The sequence below is a fragment of the Hemitrygon akajei genome, chromosome 4, assembly GCF_048418815.1.
Source record: "Hemitrygon akajei chromosome 4, sHemAka1.3, whole genome shotgun sequence".
Taxonomy (NCBI): Eukaryota; Metazoa; Chordata; class Chondrichthyes; order Myliobatiformes; family Dasyatidae; genus Hemitrygon; species Hemitrygon akajei.
Window position 1 is genome coordinate 109,488,349 of NC_133127.1, and position 22,078 is coordinate 109,510,426.

The 22,078-nt window shown below is 41.6% G+C and overlaps 1 protein-coding gene across 2 annotated transcripts in view; it reads right to left on the bottom strand.

Moving 5' to 3' along the window:
* The window catches only part of LOC140726592 (palmitoyl-protein thioesterase ABHD10, mitochondrial-like), a 93,581-nt gene that overhangs the window by 59,555 nt on the left and 11,948 nt on the right, over window positions 1-22,078 (bottom strand). For both annotated transcript variants that reach the window (XM_073043169.1, XM_073043170.1), the window contains 2 exons: window positions 15,771-15,951; window positions 4,570-4,681 (listed from right to left, as the gene is read on the bottom strand). In XM_073043169.1, the coding sequence (XP_072899270.1) occupies window positions 4,570-4,681; window positions 15,771-15,951 (293 nt within the window). The remainder of the gene's footprint in view (window positions 1-4,569; window positions 4,682-15,770; window positions 15,952-22,078) is intronic.

Below are 22,078 nucleotides of genomic sequence, written 5' to 3' on the forward strand. Positions count from 1 at the left end.
TTCTTTAATCATCATAGTTTCCATAAATTCCCTACTTGTTTCCCTTACCTTACACAATTCAATATCCTTCTCCTTAGTGAATACTGAAGAAAAGAAATTGTTCAAAATCTCCCCCATCTTTTTTGGCTCTAGACATTACTGTCCACTCTGATTCTCTAAGGGACCAATTTTATCTCTCACTATCCTTTTGCTATTAATATAACTGTAAAAACCCTTTGGATTTATTTGCACCTTACTTGCCAAAGCAACCTCGTATCTTCTTTTAGCTCTTCTAATTTCTTTAAGATTCATTTTACATTCTTTATATTCCTCCAGCACCTCATTTACTCCATGCTGCTTATATTTATTGTAGATCTCTCTTTTTCCAAACCAAGTTTCCAATATCCCTTGAAAACCATGGCCCTCTCAAACTTTTAACCTTTCCTTTCAACCTAACAGGAACATAAAGATTCTGTACCCTCACCTTTAAATTTCCCCTTTAAAAGACCTCAATTTCTCTATTACATCCTTCCCATAAAACAAACTGTCCCAATCCACTCCTTCTAAATCCATTACATCTCCTCAAAGTTAGCCTTTCTCCAATCAAAAATCTCAAGCCTGGGTCCAGTCCCATCCTTCTCCATAATTATATTGAAACTAATGGCATTGTGGTCACTGGACCTGAAGTGCTCCCCAAAACATACCTCTGTCACCTGACCCTATCTCATTCTCTAACAGGGGATCCAACACTGCCCCTTCTCTAGTTGGTACCTCTATGTATTGCTGCAAAAAAACTATCCTGCGCACATTTTACAAACTCCAAACCATCCAGCCCTTTCACAGTAGGGCTTCCCAGTCTATGTGTGATTGTCCCACAATCACAACCCTGTGCTTACTACAAATATCTGTTATCTTCTTAAAAATTTGCTCCTCCAATTCTTGCTCCCCATTAGGTGGTCTATAATCACCCCTATAAGTGTTACTACACTTTTCCAATTCCTCAATTCCACCCAGACTCTCTCTAATCTATCCTGCCAGAGCACCGCTGTAATATTTTCTCTGACAAGCAATGCAACACCTCCCCGTCTTGCCCCTCAGATTCTATCATACCTGAAGCAACAAATATTTACTTGCCAATCACACCCCTCCTTCAACCATGTTTCACTAATAGCTACATCATCATATTTCCAGGTATCAATCCATGCTCTAAGCTCATCCACCTTTCTTACAATGCTCCTAACATCAAAACAAACGCATTTAAGAAATTCTCCACCTCTTACTCTCTGTTTATCTCTAATGGTGCAAACAACTTTACTATCTTCTTTTTCTTCTTTCTCCCATACATCTGTTCCTGCACTCTGGTTCCCCTCCCCCCTTGTATCTAGTTTAAAGCCTCTCTAGCAAACCTATCTGCAAGATTATTTGTCCCCCTCCAGTTCAGATGTAAACCGTCCTGCCGGAACAGGTCCCACCTTCCCTGGAAAACTACCCAATTACCTAGGACAGAGATGAGGAGGAACTCCTTTTCCCAAAGAGTGGTGAATCTATGGAATTCTCTGCCGTGGCGGTAGCAGTGGCAGCTACCTCAGTAAATATATTTAAGACAAGGTTGTATAGATTTTTGCATAGTAGGGGAATTAAGGATTATGGAGATAAGGCAGGTAGGTGGAGGTGAGTCCATGGTCAGACCAGCCATGATCTTATTGAATGGCGGAGCAGGCTCAATAAGCTAGATGGCCTACTCCTGCTCCTTTTTCTTATGTTTTTATAGAAGTAGGGATAATTTATGTAACAGAAGATGTTATTTTCATTGACCTAACATTGACTAGGACTATCATAGTGCTAAGGATTTGGATGGGGCAGAATTAGTGAAGTTTGTCCAGGAAGGTTTTCTCAAGCAATATGTAGACAGCTGAAATAGAGAGGGGCCAATAGTCTTTCTTGCAGGAAATAAAGATAAGCAAGTGGTTGGTGTCAGTCAAGAATTACTTTGGGACCAGTGACCATAATCCCATCAGTTTTAAAATAGCTGTTGAAAGAGATAAATCTGGTCTACATGTTAAAGTCCATAATCTGGACATGGTTAATTTTGATGGCATGGGACCAGAATACGCAAAAGTTAATTGGGAGAATTCATTACTTCACACTCACTGTAGTGTGGAATACAGCACGATCTTTTTAAAATAGTGTTTAATAGTTTTAATAATATGGCTTATAACAGTGATATTATTATTAATATATTCTACTTAGACTATGACTCTCTGAATACACATGCAAATAACATTGCAAAATTCACAGGTGTAGTACTAAGTAAACAGCTTGGAAAAGATTAGTAACTCTAGTGATGAGTCACATGATCAAGAGTTATCTGTCAATGCACATAAAACGTGGTAATTTTCCACTGCAAGTCAGATGTCATTTTGTAACGTCATGAATGGTAACAATGGAAGACTGTCATGCACTCACTGTTGCTTTAGGAAGTTCTTATTTTCTCTTGAGAAATATTTATTTTCTCCAGCTTCCCGTTTGATTCAATGGACATTATCTCCATATTGGGTTCGTGAGTGATGTAAACAGATTTGAAGGTAAGATATCTTATCAGTACTCTGCATAAGAGAAGAGATGGAGAATAGTGTGTCCTTCTCCATGTATGAGTAGTTTTAGTTTTAGTTTTCCTGAACACAGTTATTTCTTTCTTATTGATCTTTTGTATGTACTGTTGCATTTAATAAAATGATTTCTGACCTTACTGACTGAATATGAACCATATTTTATGAACCATCCATATAATTACAATATCTTCATATTTTTTCAATGTTATATTGCACTTTCCACGTACTTGTCCATTCATTCAACATGTCCATAATCCCAATAAGCCTCCCAACTCACAATCCCATGTAGTTTTGTATCATTGGGAAACTTGGAAACGTGGCATTTGGCCCTCTCAGCCAATTTGTTGATATGCAGTAAAGGTCTGATGATCTGACATGCTTTATACCTTGGGTGTTAAACTGGCAGATTGTCCAGATGTACTACCCAAAGTAGCAGAACATTCAAATTATTCCTTGTAAATACAGATTTAACTGTTGTCTTGGCTAAACACGGAATAGTAGCTGAGGTGGGAATGGAAAACAATGCAACTGGGTAAACTCAGTTCCTATATTGACTATATCAGTTCCTGGAAGAGCAATATCTTCAGTTCCATTCCCCTATGCTTTCATTACAACCCCTGCAAATTATTTCCACACAGATGCATATCCAAATTCCCTTTTTAAGGTCATGATTAATTCAGTTTCCGCCGCTCCTACTTGCTGCAAATTCTACATAAATCATTACTCCTATCCAAACAGAGAAAGCATACTGTGCCAAAAAGAACTGTGCTTCTGATCCTTTAACTGCCTACTAATTAGGATCCTTCAGAACCAGTCATTATCTCGTACATCTCTGTATCTCTGTGAAATCTCCCCTCTACTTTTAATGCTTCAAGACGAGCAACTTCAGCTAAATTTATGGCTGAATTTGTCATGACTCTTTCAAATCATTCTAGCTATTATTTTCTCCTATATTATCAAGCAGTGAGTGGCAGTTATAAAGATCCTCCATTTAGAAATTGTGAAGATAGCAAATGTATGAAGATTCTTCTGGAGGTGAAAGAGGACATAGAGTAAAGGAGCTGAAGTGAAAATAATTACCAGCAGTCTCCAGGTTACAACAAAGTTTCATTTTCTGAGAACTGTTCATAACCCGAAGGATGGAAACGAACAACAGTGTATGGGAAAGGATGAGTGAAACAGCTGTGATGGGAGACTATGCAGGTGCAGAAAGAACAGGTGACTAAGAAATAAGAACTATCAAATTTGCAATAATTCAATAAAGGAATATGCTTTTGACAGAAATGTGTACCTCCTATATGGGAGAGGCTAGCTATTTCAATAGCAAGAGCGTGGAATGAGGATTTGTGGCCATATTGAATACCAATGTTCTTCAGAAGTCAAGAATGAAGAACAAAACATGTCGTTTATGGCTGTTTTATTAAATATTACAACAGCAAAGGCAGGAGGAGGAAGCATTGCGAGAGACAAAGGGGAGAGATAGAGACTAAAGCGTATTCATTGTCTTCCCATACCAGACTAGAACTAAACAGAAATTCTGTTGATAAAAGCTAGCCAAATTCAAGTAATATAACACCGCCACTGAGACCAAGTTTTCAGAAAAGTACAGGGACAACTGTACCCCAAATACTGGAAAAAAATCACTAAACAATTGCATGTATAAGCGATTGTATAAAAATACAAGAAAGCATAGGAAAGTCAAACTACAAGAAAAAAAACAAATCGACAGCCCAATCTAACAGCCGAGATATATTAATTCAATTTTTCACCCTTCTCAAAAAAAATTAGTCATGCCTCCTTTTTAAGATTCGTAAGTTATATTCCAAAATTACAAGTGGAATTCAAAACTATTTTTGTTTTCCTATTTTGATTACATTTGCATTTTACAGTTAGGGTAAATTATACTTCATCGTAAGTACCTCTGAAGTTACTAAAATGAAAATCTGAACTCTATAATAATAACCCTATAAAATCTTACTTGTGGTCCTTCGGTGAGCTCATCGATTACAGACAAAACATCCTTCTTCCATTGTCCTATCGTACACTCACTGAAGTTTCCACCAGATGCACCACATCCCGTATAATCAAACCTTATAGAAGCAAAACAAAATCATGTAAAAAAAATTCTGAGAAAGCCAACTTCATTTCATAACAAATTATAGAAAGTAACATTGAAAATATGCATGGCAATGGCAAGAAAACAATTTCTATTCTGTCAATAGTTTGTTTCATGAGTTACTGTTCAAATTTCATCTTCCATTCTCAGATCCCAAACCTAAAATGTTAATTTTTTCTCCTTCCACTAGAATAGAATAGTTTATTAATTAAAATCATAGATACTTTTTCGATTTTAAAAAGCACGGTTTTGCTTAAGGAACTCATTAATACCTTTGTATGAATCTACATATCTAAAGTAGTATACAGGTGTCTCCCCCCCACCCTTTATAAAGGTAGAGTGTTCCTATGAAACCTTTCTTAAGCCGAAATAGCGTAAAGCGAAGAACCATTAACTTATATGGGAAAAATTTTCATTAAAGCGAAAATCCTCTTTGTAATGTGAAAACATGTCACCAATGTAGGTCTACTGTATAAGTGAAGTGGGCAAAGTGAACATTCATAAAGCGGGGGACACCTGTATTAGCTAATCTGCCCATTGCAATACCATATAACCATATAACAATTACAGCAGGGAAACAAGCCATCTCGGCCGTTCTAGTCCATGCCGAACGCTTACTCTCACCTAATCCCACTGGCCCACACTCAGCCCATAACCCTCCATTCCTTTCCTGTCCATATACCTATCCAATTTTACTTTAAATGACAATATCGAACCTGCCTCTACCACTTCTACTGGAAGCTCGTTCCACACAGCTACCACTCACTGAGTAAAGAAATTCCCCCCCCCCCGTTACCCTTAAACTTTTGTCCCCTAACTCTCAACTCATGTCCTCTTGTTTGAATCTCCCCTACTCTCAATGGAAAAAGCCTATCCATGTCAACTCTATCTAGCCCCCTCATAATTTTAAATACCTCTATCAAATCCCCCCTCAACCTTCTACGTTCCAAAGAATAAAGACCTAACTTGTTCAACCTTTCCCTGTAACTTAGGTACTGAAACCCAGGTAACATTCTAGTAAATCTTCACTGTACTCTATTTTGTTGATATCTTTCCTATAATTCGGTGACCAGAACTGTACACAATACTCCAAATTCTGATTTACCAATGCCTTGTACAATTTTAACATTACATCCCAACTCCTATACTCAATGCTCTGATTTATAAAGGCCAGCATACCAAAAGCTTTCTTCACCTCCCTATCCATATGAGATTCCACCTTCAGGGAACTATGCACCATTATTCCTAGATCACTCTGTTCTACTGCATTCTTCAATGCCATGTGTATCCTATTTGGATTATTCCTACCAAAATGTAGCACCTCATGCTTATCAGCATTAAACTCCATCTGCCATCTTTCAGCCCACTCTTCTAACTGGCCTAAATCTCTCTGCAAGCTTTGAAAACCTACTTCATTATCCACAATGCCACCTACCTTAGTATCATCTGCATACTTACTAATCCAATTTACTACCCCATCATCCAGATCATTAATGTGAATGACAAACAACACCGGACCCAGTACAGATCCCTGAGGCACACCACTAGTCACCGGCCTCCAACCTGACAAACAGTTATCCAGCACTACTCTCTGGCATCTCCCATCCAGCCACTGTTGAATCCATTTTACTACTTCAATATTAATGCCTAACGATTGAACCTTCCTAACTAACCTTCCGTGTGGAACCTTGTCAAAGGCCTTACTGAAGTCCATATAGACAACAACCACTGCTTTACCCTCGTCAACTTTCCTAGTAACCTCTTCAAAAAATTCATTAAGATTTGTCAAACATGACCTTCCACGCACAAATCCATGCTGACTGTTCCTAATCAGACCCTGTCTATCCAGATAATTATATATACCATCTCTAAGAAAACTTTCCATTAATTTACCCACCACTGACATCAAACTGACAGACCTATAATTGCTAGGTTTACTCTTAGAACCCTTTTTAAACAATGGAACCACATGAGCAATACACCAATCATCCAGCACCATCCCCGTTTCTAATGACATTTGAAATATTTCTGTCAGAGCCCCTGCTATTTCTACACTAACTTCCCTCAAAGTCCTAGGGAATATCCTGTCTGGACCCAGAGACCTATCCACTTTTACATTCCTTAACAGCGCCAGTACTTCCTCGTCTTTAATCATCATAGTTTCCATAACTTCCCTACTTGTTTCCCTTACCTTACACAATTCAATATCCTTCTCCTTAGTGAATACCAAAGAAAAGAAATTGTTCAAAATCTCCCCCATCTCTTTCGGCTCCACACATAGCTTTCCACTCTGATTCTTTAAGGAACCAATTTTATCCCACACTATCCTTTTGCTATTAATATAACAGAAGATCCAACACTGCCCCTTCTCTAGTCAGTACCTCTATGTATTGCTTCAAAAAACTATCTTGCAGACATTTTACAAACTCCAAACCATCCATCCCTTTTACAGTATGGGCTTCCCAGTCTATGTGTGGAAAATTAAAATCTCCCACAATCACAACCCTGCGCTTACTAGAAATATCTGCTATCTCCTTGCAAATTTGCTCCTCCAATTCTCGCTCCCCATTAGGTGGTCTATAATACACCCCTATAAGTGTTACTACACCTTTCTCATCCCTCAATTCCACCCAAATAGACTCCCTGGACGAGTCCTCTAATCTATCCTGCCACAGCACCGCTGTAATATTTTCTCTGACAAGCAACGCAACACCTCCCCCTCTTGGCCCTCCGATTCTATCACACCTGAAGCAACAAAATCCAGGAATATTCAGTTGCCAATCACACCCCTCCTGCAACCATGTTTCACTAATAGCTACAACATCATATTTCCAGGTATCAATCCATGCTCTAAGCTGATCCACCTTTCTTACAATGGTCCTAGCATCAAAATAAATGCATTTAAGAAATTCTCTACCTCCTACTCTCTGTTTATCTCTAACAGTAGAAAGAACTGTACTGTCTTCTTTTTCTTCTTTCTCCCATACATCTGTTCCTACACTCTGGTTCCCCTCCCCCCTCGTATCGTTTAAATCCACTGGAGCCTCTCTAGCAAACCTACCTGCAAGAATATTTGTCCCTCTCCAGTTCAGATGTAAACCATCCCACCGGAACAGGTCCCATCTTCCCTGGAAAACTGCCCAATTATCTATAAATCTGAAGCCCTCCCTCCTGCACCATGTCTTCAGCCACGTGTTGGTCTGCACTATCTTACTATTTCTAAACCCACATGCATGTGGCACTGGTAGCAACCCTGAGATTGCTATCCTGGAGGTCCTGTCCTTTAACTTGGCACCTAGCTCCCTAAACTCACCTTTCAAGGCCTTCTCACTCTTCCTGCCCACGTCATTGGTCCCTACATGGACCATGACATCCGGCTGCTCACCCTCCCTCTGTGAACTCGATCTGAGATATTGCGGACCGTGGCACCAGGGAGGCAACAGACCATCCGGGATTCTCGATCTCTTCCACAGAACCTCCTATCTGTCCCCCTAACTATCGAATCGCTTTTTAAATTCCCCCACTGATCTAGAGGCTGACCTTCACGTGCTTGCGCAGTCGTGCCCCGTTCAACCTCGCCTCTGCCTGTTCTCGCTGAAGCCTGATTGAGCCAAAGCCGTCCTACTCTGCCTAGTCCACTCCGACGATGGCCACTGTATATGGCGGTCTTTCTTTTAAACCTTTGGCATGCTACATCACGCGCCTGCGCAGTCTAGCTTCTTTGCCCCGATATTTTTTTAAAAACAGCTTCTCTCCGAGCTTCTTTTACCTCTTCCCTCTCTGCCTCTTGCTTTGATTTAAATACCAATTTAAATTATTTTTTTCTGCATTATACTAAGAAGCAGACATTCAGAGAACAATAGATCACGTAACAACATTCTGAGTAAGACAGGTCATAGCTCATAGATGTAAATAAAATAGAAAATGAAATATAATCCGTAATAAGCAATGGGCATGGTTGTTTCCTCAACATCTATCAGATACCCACTCATCTAGCAGAGAAAGTACTTATTGAGGTGAATAAAATCACGAACCTCCTGAGGAAATAACATGAAGACTAGATTGGATTAATGCAGTAGAGCTAGTGCATTTTTATTTTCAAGGAGCTAGAATGTGTAAAATCAGGGGACACTCATTTTTGATTCCAGCACAGCATGCTGGAATCAAAATAGAAAAGAGAGCAGAAGTTATACAGATTAGCAGACTGGGAAGTGCAGCTCCACATTACACAAAAGATATGCAGATTTTGAAAAGTGGTACAAAAATTCTCTGTTTCATGCAGAGGTATACAATTGTATAAAACACTGGTTAGTGCACAATTGAATAATGTATCGCTCTAGTCACCACAAAAAAGAACATGATTGCACTTGAGCACATACAGAGGATCTTGCCTAGGACTCAGCACTTCAGTTATGAGGAGATACTGGATAAATGGGGATTGGTTTCCTTGGAGTTCAGGAAAAGGGAATAAGATACCTGACAGGGCTACACAGAGCTATGAAGGGGTGTACATGGGAAAGACAACAGGAAACCTTTTCTCATGGTGAGGTGTCTAAAATGGGAGGGCATAGGTTTAAGGTAATGAGTAGGAGGTGTAGAGCAGATCTGGGGGAAGAACCTTTTCACCCAGATGATGGTTGGAATCTGAAATGCACTGTTTGTTTGAATGAATAGTGGAGTTACATACTCCCACTAATTTTAAGAAATTTTGAGGCAATCACTTGAATCACCATGGCATAGAAGGTAACAGATCAAGAGCTGATAAAGAGGATTAGTGTATAAGGGTATTTGATAGCTTGTACGGATATGATTGGCCTATTTCTGAGCTATGGCACATTTCCACAAGGTAATACAAAGTTAGGTGTCACAACAGTTAGCAGCAAATCCATTAATGAATTTAAGAGAAATTTTTGATACGGAGAATGAAATACGGGAACTAGAACCATTTGGAAAGATCTCATGGAGTAATTGAGATGAACTGCATAGCTCAGGGCATATTTCAGCTTTATTCACCCTATTAATAGGGTGGTTTAGATGGTCTTATCACTCCCAAGGTATAAAGCATTATGCATTGTGGAATAGGACTTCTGTAATCTCCGAATGTAGAACAAAAACATAGAGTAAATAAGTTAAGGACAGAATCACATTGGAGTGTGGATCAGAAACAAGATGGCCAGGCACAGGGGCAAAAGAAACAGGTGGTTAGAGGCAAAGATAGATGGTAAATGGCAAAGAATGGACAACTTGTCTGGGTGGAATCTGGCAGATAAAGGATTAGGAATGCAGGGTTCAGATCGGAGTCAAGAATGGGGTAGGATGAGAATGGGAAAAATGCAGGGGAATTGTTTGGACTTTTTGAGATTGAAAAGAACAAGAATATCACTGTTGCTTAATTCACATGTAACAATTAATATTTTAAACAGATATTTACCAATTTACTAAAAGAGTTACAGCTAGGCATTCACAACAGGTTTATGAACACAACTTACTAAGCAAAGAAAGTAAAATCCCAGGTTACAAGTCTTCCAAACAAGGCTGAAAGCAGATTAAAAAAAGCAGGGAAAAAAGCAGTTAACCCATCCATCCAATTCTTCTTAATTGATCATGACTCTTCAGCTTTAACCCATAACATTCTTGACTCAGTGAAAGAAAATTAGCTGTCTCTTCAACAATCTATATTAATACAAGTTTCAGCTTGAGATCTCTTCCTATTATAACATAGTACATCATAATTTGAGTCCTCTAAAATTTGAGCTCTTTGTCACACATTGTAATCATCAAAGAACATCTATGTTAAAAAAAAGACAGACTCAAGGTAAAACTGGACTCATTCTGCTTCTGTCTGGATCATTAGGGCCCAACCAATGTTGGACCAGGGACATAATTGTTTTTGGAAATACAAGGGTCCAAGACCCAGGGTCCATGACCCAGGGTCCATGTTGGACATGTACAGATCTTCTGGGTTCTGAGTCCAGGGTACTTTTGAGACCTAGGTGTACGATATTAATGAGCGGGGGGGGGGGGGGGGGTTGCCCTATAAAACAGATTTAGTGCTGGTGGGAACAGATTTCCTACTTGTAACTTAGGGGTACCATACTATAGGCATCAATTTGTATCTACATAACAACACATTTATTTTAACTTGAGCCACAAATTCATTTCTCCAGTTAAGAATACTATTGGTTCATTCTATAGGTGGACATCAACCTGTCACTACATTGTGGGCTCAGATCTGGCAAGGTGGAAAGTCCAGCAAGAGAAAGGCCAATGCTAGGTCTGGTGTTGGGTAATGAACCTGGCTGATCTGACCTTTCAGCAGGAGAACAGTTAGGGAACACTGATATTAAATCCTAAGTTTTAAGATCGCTATAAAAAAGGATATGTATGGATCTTATTGGAAAATACAAAATTGGAACAGGAAGAATTTATTTACTTTTTTTTTGAGATACAACATGGAACCTGCCCAAACACAAGGAAATCTGCAGATGCTGGAAATTCAAGCAACACACCCAAAATGCTAGTGGAATGCAGCAGGCCAGGCAGCATCTATAGGAAGAAGTACAGTCGACGTTTCGGGCCGAGACCCCTCCTCAGGACTAACTGAAAGAAGAGATAGTAAGAGATTTGAAAGTGGGAGGGGTGGGGGAGGGGGATATCCGATATGATAGGAGAAGACAGGAAGGGGAGGGATGAAGCTAAGAGCTGCTGTAATAGCGGGTCTGGGTGAGTGTGTGGTCAAAAAGTTGAAGGGCCGAAGAAATTATAGATGGGGAGCAGTGAGAGAGGGTTTCACTAAACTCCCATCGAAGAGAAGATTTAAACTTCGTCAGTGTAGGCATCACTGGAAGAGGCTTTGCAGTAGTGAATTTAAAAACGCAAACACGAAGAAATCTGGAGATGCTGGAAATTCAAATAGGAAGAAGCACAGTCAACAACCCTCTCTCACTGCTCCCCATCTATAATTTCTTCGGCCCTTCAACTTTTCAACCATACCCTCACCCAGACCCGCTATTACAGCAGCTCTTAGCTTCATCCCTCCCCCTCCAGTCTTCTCCTATCATTTCAGATATCCCCCTTCCACTTTCAAATCTCTTACTATCTCTTCTTTCAGTTAGTCCTGACGAAGGGTCTCAGCCCGAAACGTCGACTGTACTTCTTCCTATCGATGCTGCCTGGCCTGCTGCTTTCCACCAGCATTTTGTGTGTGTTGATGGAATCTGCCCTTTGAGCTGTGCCACTCAGCAACCTCCAATTTAACCCTGGCCTAATCACAGGACAATTAACAATGATCAATTAACCTACTAACCGGTATGTCTTTGGACTGCGAGAGGAAGCTGGAGCACCTGGAGGAAACCCACGTATTCCAAGGGGGAGGAGGTACAGACTCCTTACAGAAGACATTGAAATTGAACTCTGAAGTCCAATGCCTGAGTTGTGTAGCATTGCACTAACTGCTATGCTTACCATGGCAGCGTGGAATTGCAGAGCAGCCTCGACAGGCCGAATGGTCTACTTCTGCTCCTATATCTTATGATCTCATGGAATTACAAGATTATTAGGCAGGGACTAGGGAGAGTTCATTGAAAGCTGCTGTTTTTGGGCAAGTCCACATCTGAAATGAGGGTTTTCAAAGACCAACTGTACACAGGACAGGTATGTTCCAGTATGAGGGAAGGGCATGGATGGGCAAGGTTGGGAAAACTTTGATGTCAAAAGAGATGTGAACTTAGTCAGGAAGTGAAAGGAAATGTATAAAAAGGTTTAGGGGACCAAGAACAGAGCCCTTGAGGATTATAAAGCCAGAAAAGAAACCAAGGTAGGAGTTAGGAATTAAGAAAGCCAGGAAGGGTTATGAAAAGTTCTTGGTAAGTAGAATTAACAAAATTCCCAAGGTATTCTGTAAACAGCTCAAGAGCAAGAGGATAACTAGGGGGTGTGTAGGACCACTGTGAAGGATAAAGATGGGAACATCTGCTCAGAGGCAGAGGATGTGGATGAGTTTCTAAATGAGTACTTTGCATCAGCATTCACAAAGGAGAAGGATATGACAGATAGGAAGTTTAATGTGGAGTGTGCTAATTTGCTAGGGAATTTTGAGATAAAAGAGGGGGTAATCTTGAAGAACATTACAATAGATGTCCCCAGGGCCTAATGGGGTATAACCCAAGTTATTGAGAGAGGCAAGAGATGAGATTGTTTAAATGATAACCTATGACTTCATGTCCTCCCTAGCCACAGGTGAAGTTCTGGAGGACTAGTGAATAACTAATTTTGTTTCATTATTCAAGAGGGGAACTAGACTCATGAGTCTTGTATCAGTGGTAAGGAAATTACCGGAGAGGATTCTTAGGAAGGCATTTGACAAGGTCCCTCATAGGAGACTCCATCATAATTTTAAGATGCATGGGATCCACAGTGATTTGACTGTTTAGATTCACAATTGAAGACAGAGTTAATAAGATTTATTCTGGCTGGAGATCCATGATTAGTGGTGTTTTGCAGGGACCTGTACTGGATGAAAACTTAGATCAGTAAATTTATAGATGATATTAAGATAGGTGGTGGTGCTGTTGATAGTGTAGAAGACTTAAAAGTACAGTGGGATGCAGATTAGTTGCAAATACGAGCGGAGAAATGACAAATGGAGTTTAACCTGGCTAAATATGAAGTGTTTCTGCACTGTTCTACGAATACCAGAAATGTGGTAAATAGACCAATGGTGGAGCAATAATTATGACCTTAAACATGACTCAAAATGCTGGTAATTGGTTATATATGGTCAAAGTAAAACCATATAATCCATGCAAGTGTGAGGTGTTGCATTCTGGGAAATGAAATGCAAAGGGAAAGCAGACAGTTAATGAGAGGACTCTTAGCAGTGCAGATGCACAGATGGATCTTGCGGTCCAAATGCATGAGGCCTCCATCAGTCAGGGTCGATCATGGTTGCTACATCCTAGCTGTCTAGATACACAAGCCTGGGCAGTACAATAAGGAGAGCAAGCTGTTGCCCATATAACAAGCTCCCCCTCTCCATGCATTTGATGAATGGCAGAGACTGATACAGTTTGGCACCAACAGCATCACAGGAATTGCTGGTCAGTGTTGAAGTCAACATAGGGACTTGGGGACACTAGCTCTGGATTTTTCCCTCAGGGCTTACTCTTGAAGCCTTCCCCACGAGTGAGTATAGCTGCATGGCAGTGGAGGTTTAAGATCAGAGTTTTCCTTCCTCTAGATGAGCTGCCAACCACAGCTGACAAATCCCATCTGCCTGAGGCAACTGGTTTTAAGGTGCCAGTAACCCACCTTTGCCCCTTCTCCTGTCAGTAGAAACAGTTGCACTGGGCTTAGTAGCTAAGCCACACGTAAAGGCCAGGAGCTGGACTTGGTTGTTAGAAGCAACTTGAGGTACACACCATTTAGAGCCTTTAATAGACAATGGGTGCTTATCTCCACTACCAGCCCTGGCTATAACAACCTTAAGGTCTAAGTGCAAAACTCCCTAAAACTGGCTGCCAAGTTGATAAGGTGGCAAGGGCAGTGTACGGCACACTTGCCTTTATTAGCACTTCCAGAAAGCTTTTGATAAAGTCCCACATAGGAGATTAGTGGGCAAAATTAGGGCACATGGTATTGGGGGCAGAGTACTGACATGGATTGAAAATTGGCTGGCTGACAGGAAACAGAGTAGTGATTAATGGGTCCCTTTCGGAATGGCAGGCTGTGACCAGTGGGGTACCGCAAGGTTTGGTGCTGAGACCGCAGCTGTTTACAATATACATTAATGATTTAGATGAAGGGATTAAAAGTAACATTAGCAAATTTGCTGATGACACAAAGCTGGGTGGCAGTGTGAAATGTCAGGAGGATGTTATGAGAATGCAGGGTAACTTGGACAGGTTGGGTGAGTGGGCAAATGTATGGCAGATGCAGTTTAATGTGGATAAATGAGGTTATCCACTTTGGTGGCAAGAACAGGAAGGCAGATTACCATCTAAATGGAGTCAAGTTAGGAAAAGGGGAAGTACAACGAGATCTAGGTGTTCTTGTACATCAGTCAATGAAAGCAAGCATGCAGGTACAACAGGCAGTGAAGAAAGCTAATGGCATGTTGGCCTTTATAACAAGAGGAATTGAGTATAGGAGTAAAGAGGTCCTTCTGCAACTGTACAGGGCCCTGGTGAGACCCCACCTGGAGTACTGTGTGCAGTTTTGGTCTCCAAATTTGAGGAAGGACATTCTTGCTATTGAGGGAGTGCAGCGTAGGTTCACAAGGTTAATTCCCGGAATGGCGGGACTGTCATATGTTGAAAGATTGGAGCGACTGGGCTTGTATACACTGGAATTTAGAAGGATGAGAGGGGATCTGATTGAAACATAAGATTATTAAGGGATTGGACACACTGGAGGCAGGAAGCATGTTCCCGCTGATGGGTGAGTCCAGAACTAGAGGCCACAGTTTAAGAATAAGGGGGAGGCCATTTAGAACAGAAATGCCAAAAAACTTTTTTACCCAGAGAATGGTGGATATGTGGAATGCTCTGCCCCAGAAGGCAGTGGAGGCCAAGTCTCTGGATGCATTCAACAGAAAGTTAGATAGAGCTCTTATAGATAGCGGGGTCAAGGGATATGGGGAGAGGGCAGGAACGGGGTACTGATTGTGTATGATCAGCCATGATCACAGTGAATGGTGGTGCTGGCTAGAAGGGCCAAATGGCCTACTCCTGCACCTACTGTCTATTGATATGTGCGATGCACAGGCAGAGGAGATTAGGTATCATTAGCTCAGTTCGTTTGACACAACATAATGGATCAAAGAACCTGTTCCTGCACTATATGGTTCTACGATCTATCTGTTACAGAATTTGTTTTCCCTGAAAAGAAGGCTGTGCGCCACTTGAATACAAGGGAAAATATAATTACCATGGGAAAATCTATTTTGGCCAGGAAGTAAATTGTCATTAGCTTAACTATCATTCAGACAATACATTAGCAACCATTATATTTATAAGTGCATACATTTTTACAGAAGATATACTGTAAATCTAGCCATGCAGTACCTTACAAACGAATGCCCAAGTGATTTACAAAAGTCCTCAAGTGCCAATGCTTTATCTGTCTTCATATTAGATGCAAAATCCGGCAAGAAAAGAACTCCTGGATTTCTACCTTTTGATCTCTTGTATGCTAATTTAGGTAGATTGGGACGATTTAAGAATTGAGTTGATTTCTTTCGGCACCCTGGAATGGCAAACCATAAATCAACATTAATAGCATTAAATTAGAGACCAAATTGGTCAAATCTATTGGCAAATGACCTACATTAATATCCGATCAATTTTAAACAGCTTTTTGTATATTTGGTGCTCTGGAACCATCAATGACATCATTACTAAAAAAAAAAGGGGGTAAATTGCATGATATAGTTATTTATTTCTTTAGAGATATGGCGAGGAACAGGCCCTTCTAGCCCAACAAGTTGTACCACCCAACAACCTATCTATTTAACCTTAGTCTAATCACAGAACAATTTACAATGGAGCCATGGTAGCATAGTGCTTAGCGCAACACTATTACAGCTCGGGATGTCAGAGTTTGGGGTTCAATTCCAGTGACGCCTGTAAAAAGTTTGTATGTTCTTACCATGACCATGCGGGTTTCCTCCACGTTCCAGAGGCATTCCGGTTACTATGGTCATTGTAAACTGTCCTGTGATTAGGCTTGTGATAAATAGGTGAGTAACAGGTGTTATGAAACCAGTAACTGGTTTCACTTACCAGCAAAGATAGATATGTCAGTTGAAGTCCAATGGTACTATTTTCAAAAGTTTTATTAATAAAGGGGCACAAAAATTAAGGTTAATACAAACATTCAGATAACATGCGTCAATACTCAATCTAAAACGCAGGTACATTAATAATCACTCAGAAATAAGCTCTTTCGTTGTCTAGGGTATAATACTGAGTCCAATTGGAAATATAAAGAGTCACTCTGCAGTCTGCAGGCTTTTCCCTTTTGGTTTCACGTGTTGGAGAGAGAGAGAGATAAACGGAAAAACTTGCCCGAAACATCCGTGGAATCAGGGGAGCGATCTTCCCCGTTGTTAGTTAAAAGCGATCTTCCGTTGGTTCTAGCCACAAACCCCGCATTCGGAATTTAACGCACGTGGCTTATTTCAAAATGGCTTCCCGTTCCCACGGGAAGCGGTATCGTGCTTCTTGGTGTCTCCTTGGTGCGTCTGAGGGTCGTCCTCTTTCAGACCCTTCTTTATACTGCCTCACGGGATCTCAGGTGTCAATCAGGTTGCAGGTGATGCAATCTCTCTCTCAACCAGCCCACTTTGCCCGAGGGCTTTACAATGTCCCTGCGAGTTGGCACGTCTGCAGTTCCCAGGTGTCTCCTGAGAACAATGCCACAGTCGCCAGCTTTTGTCCCAGTGGAATGCGGTATCCAGCACGTCGCTGTCTTTCCATTTCCTGTGTCCATTCGGCCTGTCTCTCTCTCTCTCTTGCTCTCTCTCTCGGGTCATTGACCCCCCTTTCACTAGGGCTCTTGCAATTCTCACAAAGGAGGGGGCTGGTATCATAACACCTCCCCTCTTAAAAAGGTTTTTACCAGCGGTTAAAACCCAGAGTGGTACAGTCTTACAGAAATTTTGAATCTAACACAATACAGAAGCTTTTCTTTTCACTACAGAGTAATACAGTTATACATTCAAGTCAGCATCTAAACAGTTAACAATTACAGTGTCCCTTTAGTTAATATCTTAAAGTCTTGTAGCATCAGACTTCAATTCAATAACCACCTATTTATTTATTGTTTTCAGCCACAAAACTGCGGAGGTGTGATCTTAGCTTAGGTGCATCTACAAAAGTTTATGCGAATACTAATCGTTTCGGTCGGTTTACTTCGCCGGCAGGTCTCCAAAGGTCTGTCTTTATTATTCACAGGCTTTGGCGCAACCCGTAAAACCTGCTTTGCTGTTTAAAAAAAATGGCATCCCCATTAACCGTCACCTCTTTTCTGGCGAGTCCCCCCGTTGGGACTTTGAGTAATTTGGCGTGGTGAACTCCCGCCCGCCTCGTTCATCGGGGCTATTTTTTCAACACCATGCCCCAGACTGTCAAGACCCTTCAGGCTATTTGTTTTTAATTCCAACTCCTCTTTCAGGTAGCATTTCGAATGCAACCTCTTCACACCCCACCCTGGCGTAACAATAGAGTGGGGGGCCCCGCTATTTCCCGACTTACTCTGTGAGCGATCTGCCAGGTTTAAAATTTCTTCCTTCGACTTGGGAACTACAGACTTTCCGTTTCCTTCAATAACAATCCTCATTCCCCCCTTAAATTCGGCATTAACCTTGGCCCCACTCTCGAATACAAACACCGTGGAACTCACACTTCCCACGGTTACCAAGGTTAACCCTTTTCCTACTGAACCAACCCTATCTGATCCACAAAGACGGCCGCCCCGTCCCCCTGAATCAAACACCTCAGACTTCCCCTGAGCTCTGTTACCAGGTTCAGCACCACGTGCGCCCCCATCTTGGACACACTCAAACGGGACATTGGCCCCTGCCAGGCTTTCAATACCCGTACCTTTTTCAAATTCTAACGTCCCCCGATCCTTCCAGTTACTCTCTAGGCAGCCCCCCGTTGGGGAAGGCGCAACCCTGCGAGCTGAAACAACCTCCTCGGCCATTTCAGCTGACTTCTCCACAGCAAGGATATCCTTCCTCTCTAAGACTGCCCTCATTTCACTCTCGGGACCATCGAGAACACCTTTAGAACTCTGAACTTCTTCTAACAATTCTGCCAAACCAGACAGATTAACCATGTCCAACTCTGGACATTTTAACTTCATCCGTTTCTCAACTTTAGTTCCTACCTCTAGGACCTTTCTCTTCACTAAGGGCAGGGCTATTTCCTCTCCCTTACCCCCTTTTACTTTACTGCTTTCTGTTTTACCACCCTCGGAACCCTCATGGTACAGGGTCGGTAAAAACATCTTGGCCAGATTACTGCTGGCCCGATTTAAACTGCTCACTGCTTTTCTGGACAGGCTGCGTGTGACCGCGCATGCGCGATAGCTTTGGGACTCTAGGGGCGGGGCCACCGCACTCGCCGGTCGGCGGGTCGGCATCATGGCTGCCCAAATCCTCCCTCCTGCTAACACACTTTGTAACAACGCGACCCACTGCTCTTGTGGCCACTTCTGGTTCACTGCCACCTTTTCAAAAAGCAAGAAATAACTATCAACATCCGTCTCTTCGAACGGAGGTACTACTCTCAGCTCCCGACTAACATTAAACCGCTCTCTCCTTAGCTCCTCCCTCTCTCTTTCTCTCCCCGCTGCTGCTCTCTCGGCTGCTGCTAACTCTCTGATCCGAATTTCATGCTGTCTTTGCCTCTCAGCTTGATCCTGCTCGTTTTCCACCTCTAACCCCTTCGCCAAATTTAACAAGTCTGATTTGGTGCTCATAAATTCACACACGTCCATCTTTGCTGGTTTTTCTGTCTGGCTACCTGCGTACCAGATCCAAATTATTTTTTTTTGACTTACAATCCCGATTGACTGACCTCCCCCTTTTTGGTGTCAAATCCCGAGACGAGAACCCCACTTGTTATGAAACCAGTAACTGGTTTCACTTACCAGCAAAGATAGATATGTCAGTTCAAGTCCAATGGTACTATTTTCAAAAGTTTTATTAATAAAGGGGCACAAAAATTAAGGTTAATACAAACATTCAGATAACATGCGTCAATACTCAATCTAAAACGCAGGTACATTAATAATCACTCAGAAATAAGCTCTTTCGTTGTCTAGGGTATAATACTGAGTCCAATTGGAAATATAAAGAGTCACTCTGCAGTCTGCAGGCTTTTCCCTTTTGGTTTCACGTGTTGGAGAGAGAGAGAGATAAACGGAAAAACTTGCCCGAAACATCCGTGGAATCAGGGGAGCGATCTTCCCCGTTGTTAGTTAAAAGCGATCTTCCGTTGGTTCTAGCCACAAACCCCGCATTCGGAATTTAACGCACGTGGCTTATTTCAAAATGGCTTCCCGTTCCCACGGGAAGCGGTATCGTGCTTCTTGGTGTCTCCTTGGTGCGTCTGAGGGTCGTCCTCTTTCAGACCCTTCTTTATACTGCCTCACGGGATCTCAGGTGTCAATCAGGTTGCAGGTGATGCAATCTCTCTCTCAACCAGCCCACTTTGCCCGAGGGCTTTACAATGTCCCTGCGAGTTGGCACGTCTGCAGTTCCCAGGTGTCTCCTGAGAACAATGCCACAGTCGCCAGCTTTTGTCCCAGTGGAATGCGGTATCCAGCACGTCGCTGTCTTTCCATTTCCTGTGTCCATTCGGCCTGTCTCTCTCTCTCTCTTGCTCTCTCTCTCGGGTCATTGACCCCCCTTTCACTAGGGCTCTTGCAATTCTCACAAAGGAGGGGGCTGGTATCATAACACAGGCAGCATGGCTCATTGGGCCAAAAAGGCCTGTTTCATGTGCATCTCTAAGCAAAGTACCAATTAACCTACTAACTATTTCAAGACATTTTGGAACATGGGAGGAAGTTACTAGGTCTAACTCCTCTCTGATTTCCCTGCCACACACCTACCCCACCTACCCATACATACTTGAATGTGGAAGGAAACTGGATCAGCTTGGGAAATCTCTGTAATCATTGTAAAAATGTGCAAACTCCACTCCGGCAACTGAAATCAGGACTGAACTCAGGCCACTGAAGCAACACTAACTGGTGTGCCTCTATGACATTCGTTACAAAAATATTGACTTAAAAAATTTTCTGTGGATATATAAATTCCGAAAATATATTGGGGAATAATGAAGTGGCAAATGAATTTAATTTTTATGCCTGCTTTCATGACAAAGTCATGTAAATTCTTCTGGAAATAAGCAAATATAGTGGGTATGGAGACATAAATGAAAGTGGCATTAGTAGAAAAAGAACGTATTGTTGAAATTAATGGAACTGAAATGCTGCAACCTTCAAAACCTGATAACTTGTATCACAATACTTTGAAAGGGGTGGCTAGAACATAAGTTGTAGAGTCCTTGAAAGTGAGTCAATACGTTACAGAATCAGTTGAGAGTTAAGGTTATTCACACTGGTTCATGAGTCTGATGATTGAAGGGCAATAACTGTTCCTGAACCTGGGGATGTGGGACCTACGGCTCCTGTACCTCCTTCACGATGGCAGAAGCAAGAAGAGTATGGCGTAAATCGTGGGTTCCATGATGATGGATGCTGTTTTTTTGTGGCAGCACTCCTTGCAGGTATATTCATTGGTGGGAGGGCTTCACTTGTGATTGACTGGCCTGTATCCACCAATTTCTGTAGACCTGTCCATTCTCAAGCATGATGCAACCAATCTGAATGCCCTCCATTGAGCAACTACAGAAGTTTATCAAAATGACATGTTGAATCTGCAGAAACATCTAAGGAAGTAGAGGTGCTATAGTGCTGTAGTGAGGACTGCCATTCATTAAGATCATGACAGATCTTTCAGCCAATTTTCCCTCAGTATTCCCACAACCCTTGATTCTGTTAATGTTCAGAAATCTCTTGAAGTGCACTTCTAATGAATACCATGACTAAGCCTCCACAGCACTTAAAGAATTACAAAGCTTCATGCCCCTCTAAATTAAGAATTTACTCCTTACATATCCCAACTGGTCCCATATCCTGAAACTATGTAGCCTGACCTAAACACCTTAGCAAATGAAACATCTTCCCTGAATTTGGCCTTGAAATGCAATCCCCTCGCATTCTTCTAAATTGTAAAGAAAAATGTCTAATCTGAATCTTTCCTCATGCTTCAAAGCCCACCATCCATGGAAATAATCCAGCTGAACTTTACTATTCTTCCTCTATGGCAAATGCATCCATTCTTGGAGAGCAAAATTCTATATAGTACTCCAGGTGCAGATCTATACAACTACAATAATATCTTATTTGTCCAATCTTCTAAAAGTAAAGGCTAACATAATATTTACCCTCTTAGTTGTTGCTGTGCCTGCATGTTGGGCTTCAATAACTTGTACGCAAGCATTCTTGGGTTCCTTTGAATTGCCCAATTTCTCATCATTTAACAAACACTTTTCTGTTTCATAGACCAAAGAGGATAACTTCACAATTTACAATACACAGTAGTTTAAGATGGTGCTGATTAATCTCAGTAATTTCTAGCTGGTGGCTGATGAAACAAGGAAAACAATTAAATTCTTTGTTAACCTGACAATCATTGCAGGCAATTTCCCTTTGGATTTAGAGGTATTTCGATGTGGCAGAACTGAGGGGATGTGAGGCGTCACCGAGAGCAAGGAAGACACCAGGTTCAATCGAT